The sequence below is a fragment of the Ammospiza nelsoni genome, chromosome 3, assembly GCF_027579445.1.
Source record: "Ammospiza nelsoni isolate bAmmNel1 chromosome 3, bAmmNel1.pri, whole genome shotgun sequence".
NCBI classification, from domain to species: domain Eukaryota; kingdom Metazoa; phylum Chordata; class Aves; order Passeriformes; family Passerellidae; genus Ammospiza; species Ammospiza nelsoni.
Genome location: NC_080635.1, coordinates 56,222,477 through 56,234,228, shown reverse-complemented (window position 1 = coordinate 56,234,228; position 11,752 = coordinate 56,222,477). Strand labels below are relative to the sequence as shown.

Sequence of the window (11,752 nt, the reverse complement as noted above, 5' to 3'; positions counted from 1 at the left end):
AGTTTGTCTTCAAGAAGAGGAGATGGTGGCTTGCAACAGGATGCTGAAGGGAAATGAGGCAGTTGTTGGTGCAACTGAAAGGTGCTTGGGGCATTTGGGGCCAATTCAAAGCTCCACTGGAGACTTCCTGAGTAAACAAGAGGAACCACTCGATCCCCCCCCTATGACTCAGTTTCTTGTCTATAGAATAGGGAAAATAGATAGTATTGTAAGATTAGATGCACTACAGATTTCTCAGATCGTTAAGGGACCCCTAGAGAGGTTTCTTTATCAACACTGTCATCTCTAGAGAGGTTCTGAGGCCCCTTTAGCCGGCCTGACAGCATGTTGTCCAACCTAGTGTACCACCTGCAAAAACAAAAGTTACAGCAACCCAGATTCACCAGGTACGGAATGGAAGGGTGCAGTGCAGTACATCACAGCCCCAGATGGTTCAGTATGGTAAGAAAGCCCTGATTTGCCAGTGAGTCCAATTTTTGGTCTGCTCAGAGCACGCAGCCATCCATCCATACCGCACATACATAGTGACTGACAGCAGACTTGTTTTTCACGCATCCCTCAGACCGAGTTGGCCGCTCCCCTCCTCCCTGCCAGGGACCGCAGCCCGCACGACTCCTGCGAGACCCCTCTCCAGGCTGCGCTAGCTCAGGCTTGCTAGCGCTGGGAGGAAACTTCTTTCTTCTGTGCTTCCTGCTGCCAGCAGCCTTTGGCTTTTCCCGCAGCGGTGCCCTCGGCGGGAGCGGGACTGAGGAGGAGGAGGAGGAGGAGGAGGAGGAGAGGGGCTGGAAACCGGGGCTGAGGAGCGGGAGCGGGACTGAGGAGGAGGAGAGGGGCTGGGAACCGGGGCTGAGGAGCGGGACTGAGGAGGAGGAGAGGGGCTGGGAACCGGGGCTGAGAAGCGGGAGCGGGACTGAGGAGGAGGAGAGGGGCTGGGAATTGGGCTGAGAAGCGGGAGCGGGACTGAGGAGGAGGAGAGGGGCTGGAAACCGGGGCTGAGGAGCGGGAGCGGGACTGAGGAGGAGGAGAGGGGCTGGGAGCTGGGCTGAGGAGCGGGAGCGGGACTGAGGAGGAGGAGAGGGGCTGGGAGCTGGGCTGAGGAGCGGGAGCGGGACTGAGGAGGAGGAGAGGGGCTGGGAGCTGGGCTGAGGAGCGGGAGCGGGACTGAGGAGGAGGAGAGGGGCTGGGAGCTGGGCTGAGGAGCGGGAGCGGGGGCAGCCGCGGCCCCCTCGGACCCGCCCTGGCCGCGGGGTCCCGGTGCAGCCTCCCTTCGTCCCTCGCCGCTCCAGGCCGGGAGATTGGGCAACGGCACACTTGGCAGTGCCCCAGCCACGCGTCCCTGCGCCACCAGGAGATGGCTTTCCCCTTCCTCCCTCCTCCTGCGAGTAGTTGAGTGAAGACCACCGCGGTCCCCCGGGTCGTGCACACTGCACAACGCCTATGCGCCCTAGCCGGGATATTTCTGAGGTGAGGGGAATTCGGTGCCATTGATGCTCATCCCGCCATTCCGGAGCAGAATAGCTCCTTCGACCCCTAGTTATGTAGTAACAAGGGGAAAATTTCCTGAAATTAGACTACTGCAGGAACTCTGGTTTTATTCATAGCTGTCATCCGAGAAACAAATTTCCAGGCATTTTTAATCTAATTCACTTATTCTTTATGTAACTGAATTAGAAAATGTGATTAAGCATCGCAGAATCTTCGGCATTGAGCCTGCCTAACCTTTAGTGAAACATGAAACAGAAAAACTTATTAGAAGTAAGAAGAAGTGGTGAAATCGTCTGTATGGATTTGGTACAATCGTTACCTAATGAGTAGGAGGATTAGAGGCACAAAAACTCAAGAAAAAGGCAAAAAAAGCAAAAAAAAAATTGGATGATGATCTTTACAGCTGAAATTCTTCCGCGATTGTTTGGCAAATATTTCAGGGCAGGACCGAAAAGACACGGTGGGGTAGTGAAGAGGTGCTTGCTGGAGCAGCGCCGTCCTGCCGGCCCGCCCGCGGGTCCCACGCTCACTTCCTCTGTGTTTCTTTCTCTGCTGCCCTCAGATCTCTCTGAGGCAGGCAAAATTCTAAGGAGAAAAATCAAAGGCTTGAAACCGATTCTCCCTTGCTGTGGCATCCCCGAGGTTTGGGCTTAAGACACCCTAGAAGGAAGAGCTGATGCCCCTGCTGCTCAGGGGGGTTTAACACACGCTCCAGCCGCGCTCCCTGCGCGCCCGCGCAGCGGAACCGTCACAAGCACGGCCGTGCTCGGCGGCACCAAGAGGCGCTCGGATGTGGGGCTTAATCCGTGCTCCACGAACACGCACACAGTTCAAACAAGAAGAGTAGAAAGCACCCCAACACCTGCCAAAATAAAACTAAAACCCGCAGGAAATTTTTGTTTTTCAGACCAGCTCCCTGCGCACCTCGGGCAGGAACCCCCATCAGGGACCTGCATGTGCCGGGGATGGAGAGGGAGCAGCTTAGCATGGAAACACTGCCGAGGAGCTGGGGAAAGGAGCCGCCCTGCGGCGCGGAAGGGGCTCCTCAGGGAAGCACAGGGGCTGGGGGAGTGTGGGCTGGGAGCGGAGGGTCCCAGAGAGCGCAGCCACCTTCGCTCCGGCCATGCCGGGTGCGGGCAGGGATGCGCGCTGTGGCGCGCCCGCAGAGCCCGACGGCCGCCTGCTCTCCCGCCTGGAGAGGCGGAATCTCCCCTCCGACGGGGCTCCGCTCCTCCAAAACTATGTCATTAACATAAATCAAATAATGGCCGAGGGGGTGAGGGGGGAGGGGGAAGAGGTACGCGACTGCTCATGTGTTAAATATAAGTCTCTGACTGTCCTGAACAAAGCGACCGTCCCCTTGGGAAGGGTGACGTCTCTCCAGTAACGTGATTGCTTCTTCGGAAGCAGAAACGTGTAAACGCTATAAAACGCGGTGGCGCGGCGGGCAGCTCAGAGCGTGCGGCGAGACGGAGCCCTCCTCTTCATCCTCCTCCTCCTCCTCACTCTCTGCTGCCGCCGCCCCGGCAGCCGCACAGCGGAGCAGGGCGCACTCCCCCAGCACCGCTCCGCTCCGCGCCCGCCCGGCCAGACCCACCGACGGACTCGCGGCTCCGTGAGTAACTTTCTCCCCGCCGCAGCGGCAGCTTCCCAGCGCATGAGGAACCATGTCCCCGTCCCGTACCCTCGCTCCTCTTCGCCCCTCCCGGACCTGCAGGGAAGCCATCCCGGCCGTCGGGGAGCGGGGAGAGATTCTGAAAGCCCGGGGCACCCGGGGCGGGACCCTCTCTTGCTGCCGCTTAAGTCGCTGAGCCCTCGCACCGGGCACCGGTGTCCCTCGCACCGGGCCCGGGGTGGCCTTCGGGGATGTCAGCTCTCCCTGACCGCGGGCAGCTGCCCCGCCATCGCGACCCTGCTGGCCGCCGGCGCCTTTCGGGACAGAGACCTGGCTTGGGAGCGGGACCGGGGCAGTCGCTCGGCGGCCCGAGACGAAGCTCCGGTGCCAGCGGGTGCGGGCGGGCCGGGTCGGAGGGTGACGGCTGCGCTCTTCCCTCCGCAGGTGGCGGCCATGGAGCACCGCGGCGCCTCCCCGCTCCTCCTCGCCCTCGCCCTCCTCAGCGCCCTCTGCTGGCGGGCGCGGGCGCTGCCCCCGCGGGGCGCCGCCTTCCCTCCCGTCCCGCGGTAAGGCCGCGCTCCGCGCTCCGCTCCGCGCTCCGATCCGCGCTCCGCGCCCCGATCCGCGCCCCTCCGCCCGTAGGGACCTGCCCAGCCCCGGCCGGTGCCGAAGGGGCTGTGAGAAGCGCGCTCCTCCCGGGGAACGCGCAGCGCGGCGCTCGCCGTCGGGCGTTTGCCCGGCACCGGGCGGTGCGCGGGGTCCCCGCGGCGTGGCTGCGGTCAGGCGGTCCCGGGCGGTGCCCGCCGAGCCCAGCCGGTGAAAGCCCCGGGACGCGCCCGCTCCTCCCGATGCGGCTGCAGCAGCGCTGCCCCGCGGGCTGGGGCGCGGTGAGCGCGGGGGGCGCACGGGATGCGGGTCGCGCACGGGATGCGGGTCGCGGTGAACCCCGGGACGGTCCATGGGGACAGGGCGGAGGGCAGGTTTGTTCCTCTGCGGGCTTGGGCCGGTTGAAGGTGCTGTTAGTGGTCCGGCTGAATTAAATCAGATGGCAGAACGGTACGGTTTGCATTTAGGTGAGAGAAGCATACAGTGTAGAAGGACCGATGAAAAACAGGCAAAAAAGCACTGACTGACTTCCAAAAGGTGTGACTTGAGCCTGTTCGTTTTACACAGCAACTTTACACTTTTTTTTTTTTTTACCAGATGGAAGACTTGCATGAATCAGACATATAAATGGTGATAAAGGTGACTTTAAAATTACAAGGACTTAAGTCTATCTTAGTTTTAGTGTGTGACTTTTGCATGTCATCACACGCAGGGGTTTCCTACAATGATTTCCTTGTCTGCCACAGAATATCAGAGCAGCCAGAAGGAATGATGCCAAACCACCGCTATGCAGACTGCCCTTGATAAAATATGACGCTTCATAAGAAATTGCAGTTTACGAAAATGTGAACTGTATATCAGTTTATACAGAGCAATGGCCATGATGCATTTGAAGAGATTAAGAGATTTTTTGTCTTCTAACATGAGAGAATAAAAACATGTAGAGATACATGACTGCACTTTTTATTTAGTTTGAAGTTCTTGGTGTATTTGCTTTCTTTGGAGAAGGCCTAAGAACTGTTTCATTCTGCATTTCAATGCACATCTTATATCTTAACTGGGAGGTAAGTACGTCACAGGAACAGTTTTCACTTTGGTGGAGGCTGTTAATTTCATCCATCATTTATATAAAATGCAGTTGTTAGGAGAAGCTTCACAGTTGTCACTTGTACTGTGATTGTCATACATTATGCACTGGAATAAATTGCGTTCAGTGACAATATTTATCTAGAAAATATGAATTTGAGAGAAGGATCTGTTATGTCAATTAATCTACAATTAAGCATGGATTCTACCTGAATGTGATTTTTGAATTATCCAGTTTTCTTTTAAATGCCTTACCAATGAAAGCAGGTAGATGTGCATTTTGACACAAACCAGAATGTTGTCTCTAGTAAAGTGTCTCGTATCCTCAGCTAGCTGTACTTTACACGGTTTATTTCTCCAACAGATTGGGAAACAGAATGCCATTTGATGGAGCCAGTGAACCTGACCATGCCCGTGGGTCATTAAAGTCAGAATCAGATATTTTGCAGAACACACTACCTGAAAATGAGAAATTCTATTTTGATCTGTCCAGAATTATTGATAGGTGAGTTTCTTTATTATCATAAATACAAAAGGTGATGGACTACTTGATTTCTGCCAAAAAATCACTCACATTTTCAAACAGAGAGTAGGAAAGGAAGACTCAGTTATGGAAGAAAATCCCACAGCCGCAGTAGGGATGTCGGCAGAAATGTTGATTGTATTGCCATTCTGGCATGATGAATGCTTTCACTTTCCAGGAAAGAAGTGAAAAGTATATTGCAAAAATCTGAAAGTTATTTTATGAAATTAGTTCCCTTTAACATGTACAATAGTTAAATTAAGGAAAGCAGTATGTTTGCAAAATGAACATTATCAAAATTATATGAACCAGGCTGTATTGTAGAGTTTATTTATTGTCCATTTCAGAAATGCAAGGCATGCTGATGGAATTTTCACCAGTGTCTACAGCCATCTTTTGGCTAAACTTGCTGTGAAGAGATATCTGCATTCGCTTATTAGAAAACGAGTTAGGTGAGGTGACACATTAGGTAGATTTTTTTTCCTAGCTGGAAATATTTTTTACCCTACTGTATCCAAGGTCTCCTTTTTGTGATTTAGAGGTACCAAAAGAGAAGCCTATATAATTGTGGGGGAGCTGAAAATCCTATAAAAGTATTTAGTGATATTACTAAATGAGAATGTTACTATTTATTTCTCACACAGCTGTGAGAGGTAGAGCAACAGACACTGCACAAAGTGTGGATAATGTGTCCTGGAAATATTATGATGATTATCATGCCAAACTGCTAATTGTTTTTTTCGGTAGTGTTTTTACTAGCTTGGTGGATGAGTGGCAAAAGTAAATACAAAGTGATTGATTACTCAGTACTTAACAAGAGGGAAGTACACAATGAAATCACTAAATGATTGGTTTATAGTGAAAATGTAAAGGTATAGGGTTTTTTTCTGCTATAGAACACATTGACAGATGTTTGTGAGATCTGTATTGCAGCAGAATTCAAAAAATGAGGAAAATTTATAGAATAGGGATCTGGATGCAACTTCCAGACCAATACATCAATAAACTAATGGGCACAGCGTGCTAGGTAGAATCACTGTATAGTTCCCTTGTTTTCAAATCTATAAACAGCAGCTGTGAGCCACTGTGGCAATACCACTGAGTGCCTACTTCATATGCTCAAAAGCCAAGTAGAAATTAGGTCCTCCCTTTATGTCAGTGCTGCCTTTGTTCCAGAACATACAGTTCAATTTTCTCATATGCTGTAAACAAACTTAGACCATTTAAAATAGAACACCCTGGCATTTCCCGAGATTGTGCATGAAGAAAAGACCTCCAGGTTTGGCTTTCACAAGGTGTGTTTTGTCTTCTGAAACCTTAGAATAAGTATTTATAGCTATTTATGTGATGCTCCACTCTACCTTTCCTCAGTGGCAGACTCCACCTCCACTGAGTTCAATGTGAACAGTGATGACGTCCTTTAAGAGCTTATTGCAACTTAAACCAGGTTGTACCTTGGCATTGTACTGAAATATATTCACACAAATTATAGAAATTAGAATAAAATCTCTTTATTAAAAGGTGCAACCTGGGGTGTGAGAACAGGCAGGAGTCATGAAATCCACACTTGAGTATTTGATCTGGCAGAACTTTAGAGATCATTGACTATGGGACAAGGACTTTAGAGATCATTGACTATGTATCCTAATTGCACAGGCCATGGCAAATGAGATGGGAAAACAATAAGTGAAAGGTGTTCCCCAAAAGGCTGAATAACAATTTTTGGAATTTGATCCTTGTTATTAAAATACAGAGTAAGCCATGGAAGCAGTGGCTTTTTTTCAGCAGAAGAAAGATCTGAAGTCAATGATGGAAATGAAAGCTGAAATGAAAATTTGCTTTTATTAGGCTAATCCATGCCATAAAGCTTATTTCACTCATTTAATTGTATTTTCTTTTAAACAGATGTCATCTCTTAACTTTTCCTTTGTAATTGTTGTATTGCCAGCTCCCAGGACAGTCCTGTCAAACGCCACTCCGATGCTGTCTTCACCGACAACTACAGCCGCTTTCGAAAGCAGATGGCTGTGAAGAAGTACTTAAACTCTGTTTTAACTGGAAAAAGAAGGTACTACAAGAAAGCACATATGTATTCTTTCCATACTTCTATGGCATTAAGACAGAAAAGGTTTATATCCATGTATGTGTACAGAGAGGACAAACAAAAGGCACTCAATGTTAATGACTTGATAGGATAGTTTATAGCGTGGTTTTCAAATACAGACAACATTTCTTCCCAGACTGGAACAGACACCACAATCAGAATAGAAGAATAAAGAGGAAATGGCATCTGGCAATTTAAAAAATCTTCCAAAAGATTCTTAAATAGTTTTTGTTTAGAAAAAATCTTAAGAAAAAACCCACAGAGCTATGGAACATGAATAGCAAATTAATAAAGAAATATGTTGAAAATTTTCCTCTCTGTGAACACATTAAATGAAAATTTGAAAATCCCTGAAGGACTATATGTCCTCATCAGTATAGGTGAGACGTGCCAGCATACATTTTTGTAGACCTTGTATATTCACTCAGACAACTGCTTTTAAATATCATGTCTCTGTATTCATTAAACATACAATTTCATGTGTTCTGTAACACTATGGTTTAAGTATAAGAGAATGTGCAGAAGCTGCAGTTAGAAGAAGGCTTTGCATTCTTTGCTTTTTCTTCTGAGAGCAATAAATCTTGTTTCTGATTCACAACAGCCAGGAAGAGCTAAATCCTGCTAAACTTCGAGATGAAGCAGAACTTCTTGAACCATCCTTTTCAGAAAACTACGATTCTGTAGATGAGCTGCTGAGCCACCTCCCACTGGTGAGACTCCAATATAGTCTTTTCTCTTGCTATCTGCAACTTGACTTGACCCATAAAATTACATTATTTGTACATGGAGTATGGCCTATCAGAAAATCAGGATATTCTAGGAAAGGGAGTCATGTTCCATGAAAAGCTTTATATTTCTAATATTTCTTCATTCATTGTGCCTGAATAAAATAATAATTTTAACAATAAGCTTTATGTTATCACATGATTGCTGCTACTGAAAATTCCTAATTAAATGGCACTGTTCATAATGCACCTAACTCACTTGGGTGTTTCTACCAGTGAGTACTGCAGCATAAAACCAGAAGTGACTGATTTTTAATTACAAAGAACATTATTTTTTTCAGAGAACAAACTTAAGGATATTTTTTTTAATTAAAAAACTGCTACAGATTTTGTTTAACATCTTTTTCATTAGAAAGAAGTTGCCCCTAAAACTAAGAGCATCAGTAAGATAAGTAGTACTCAAGTACTTAAGAAAATACTTGACATGCAAATCTTGCAGTTACTGTTTTCCATTTAGCTACTACTATTTTTTCTAAAGTCATTCACAATTATTTTCTTTTTAGTTTACTGAAACATAATCCCTTCTACATCAACACTTACAGGAACAAAATATTGAAAGAGTAAGGTAGAAGCAAATTTGGCTTGGTATTCTTGAAAAAGTATTATGAAATTGATGATGGGATAGTTTTTGGCATTCAGCTGTGTCTCAAAAAGTAAGAAAAAAGATTAAAAACCTATTCTTTAAGATAAAATTTGGAGCAATGTCTTTTCTTGTATCATCCCGAACTACCCATCCCTCTGACCCAAAAAAGACATTTCCTTTCAAGACTGAAATGAAATGAGAAAATGTTCTTTTCCTTTCCGCAAATGTGGCAATTCCTCTAAAGCTTCTGAAGGTTAGGAAGGACATAAACTGCTTATGCATTGAGGAATTAAATAATTTTTAAGCAACATGATTCTGGAAAGAAATGTTCTTTCTAGACAAAATTATTGCAAGAAATATCTGCTCTTGGATTTTGCAGCTTCTCAAAGTTCTGGCATTAACGAAGGGAGAAAGAATAGTGGTGCAGCAGGTCGTAGAAAAAAACATTTTCAGTCCTTTCCATTTTTATTGACTTTACTGATGAGGCAGATCTACCTGTAGGTGAATCAGTATTGACTGTTGCTTGGCATTTTATTGCAGTGCCCAGTTGCTAATGTAGTGTGGAAAGAGCAGCCTGAATTTGTGTATCCATTTCAAGGCAAGGATACAGGTTTTTTCAAAGTGGGCAATTCTGTGCTGTAGTAACAAATTTAGTCTAATCTGCAGTAACATTTTTAGTCCTTCAACCTTTCTTTTCTCATCCTATGGTCTGGTCTGAGTGTGATGCCCAGCAAACCCCTGTGAGCAGCCACATCTCAGCCTGCCAGTCCCAAGCACAACAATGGTTTTGTATCAAGTGTTCCTCAATGCCTGCTGTCTGCCCTCGTACACCTCATGATGCAATTGCTTGCAGAAGTGACTTCTAAAGCACATCTCTCCTTTGCTTTTCAGGACCTCTGAAGGACACCCGGTAAAGTCTATGACAAGGACAAGCTATTTTTTGAGTTCCACATAGTATTTCAAAGAGATGACTTTAGTCATCAAACCAGAACAAATATGTTGTGAAGTGAAAGTTGTGATATATTTGTTTCTTACGTAATAAAAGTTGATATTTACATTGTAAATATTACTCTAGCATTCTCTACTGAAAGCTGTACATATGGATGCCGGTTTAACTCATAAGAAGTCTGTGAGTCCTTATGCTGTAAATCCTTTACTTCAATAAATTCATTTGAAAATGAGTGTGCAGCTGAAAAGAGCCCATCATGACTAATTAATTGGCTTAATTTAGGTGTGTACCAACTTCAGACAAACGTGTAATAATAAGGAAACATTTCTAGACAGCCTCATAAAGAACATGTGACAACATGAGGGGAAGAATGTCCAAAGTGTGTAAAAATGCTTTACAAAGATCTCTGAAGGTTATTGCCAAGAAATGCTTTTCTAGCAGTTTACCAAGCAACCAAGCAACTAGAAAAAATTAATAAGAATTCAAAATTTTTTGACTTCCAGCAGTATCTCTACTTCTGGTTCACATTTTTAATATTTCACAGCATATAAATTATATCAAGACCAGAAATGTCTCCTCTATTTTCAGTTGTGTTTTAGATGCTCTGGGGCTGACAAAGCACTAAAAGAATGCAATCTTTTGACTTGTTTGATGCCTAAAGTCATCAGTTATTCTGTATTTAATTGTCTGTAGCTTTGATGATGAAACTATTGCTTATATATAAAATAGACCTGAAGACAGTTTACTATTTTTTCAGAATGAATGTAATTTACAGAATATGCAGACAATAAATCATTTTATTATCATGGCAAGCTATTACTGGTTTGAATCAGTGCTACAGCTACCTGGAACAAGAGAGGTTTCTGTAAGTGCTGTCTGTGCTGTAGTAATAGGGGAAGATAATATTTTTAACTGATTTATGCGATATTATTTTAGAAAGACAACCAAATAAACCTACGATCCTCTTTTCTGTAGCTTTCTATTGTTGTAGATGACCATGGAACTGAAAATTTGCAGCTGTTTGAGTCACAGCACTGATGTAGAAAGTAGAAAAACTTATCAGACCTACTTACAAGCTCAATTTGGAATTTCAAGTGTATTTATAAATCATACATAGGCACACATAGACAGCGATAAAACTGATTTGCAAGTTTCACTTACAAGTTTACTGTTCTCATTTAGAAAGAAACTTCTAACATGATAAAATCTTAGATTTATGGAGACTGGTTCTCATAAATATGTAGCCCTCCGATTTGCAATTTTTTTGAATATTGGCAACTGCATGTCAAAAGAAAACCAGCTTTCACAGATCAGGTGCTAATATTGCTATTTCTATCTAGCCTTGACAGAATCTATTTTAGCCTAAGCCAATGAGTGCTTCACAAAAGTTATATTTTCACCAAATACATAATTTTGAAGTTGTCTTTTGAAAATTAGTTTTCCACCCCCAATTCCTATCATACTATGAACATCTGAAAGCAAAAACATCTTTGTAAGTACTTGAAGGATACTAACAGACATGCTATAATCCTTTTTTAGAAATTTTCCTCAGTGTAGTTTGAGCAATGTTAGTATTTCTGTGAGATGCAATCATTAAAAAATAAGTGAAAAAAAACAATGAAAACCAAAGCTGCGTATGGTCTTTATACACGGAATTCTTTTAAAATGTATATAATTCACTCAATTTAAAGTATCAAAAATTAGACTTATCAAACTTTTGACTACACAATTCCAGAAATATTTTTTTCCTAAATTTTTCTTTTAATTATTTTTTATTTCCAGCTTACCAATAAGGCATCTGATGGAAGAACTTGTTTTCCATGTCCAATGTATTACCTTCCTGATATGCTGAATTTTGTGCACATTGTAGCAGAGCCTAGCACTGACAAGGGAGGCGCTAACTTAGAGGATAATACTTTTGTCTTTTGTCTTTGACTTTCTATAGGGGATTTGAAGACAAATTAATGCAGTGAGAGTAGCTAATTGAGGAAGAGGTGATATTGTTCACCTCAAGCC

The 11,752-nt window shown here is 44.8% G+C and overlaps 1 protein-coding gene across 1 annotated transcript; it reads left to right on the top strand.

Annotated features, from left to right (window-relative positions):
• Positions 1-3,553: 3,553 nt before the first annotated feature.
• Positions 3,554-10,385, top strand: VIP (vasoactive intestinal peptide). Its single transcript, XM_059468949.1, has 6 exons — positions 3,554-3,666; positions 5,157-5,297; positions 5,663-5,767; positions 7,264-7,383; positions 8,021-8,129; positions 9,679-10,385. The coding sequence occupies exons 1-6, from the start codon at positions 3,554-3,556 to the stop codon at positions 9,685-9,687; spliced, it is 597 nt and encodes a 198-aa protein (XP_059324932.1). The 3' UTR covers positions 9,688-10,385.
• Positions 10,386-11,752: the final 1,367 nt, after the last annotated feature.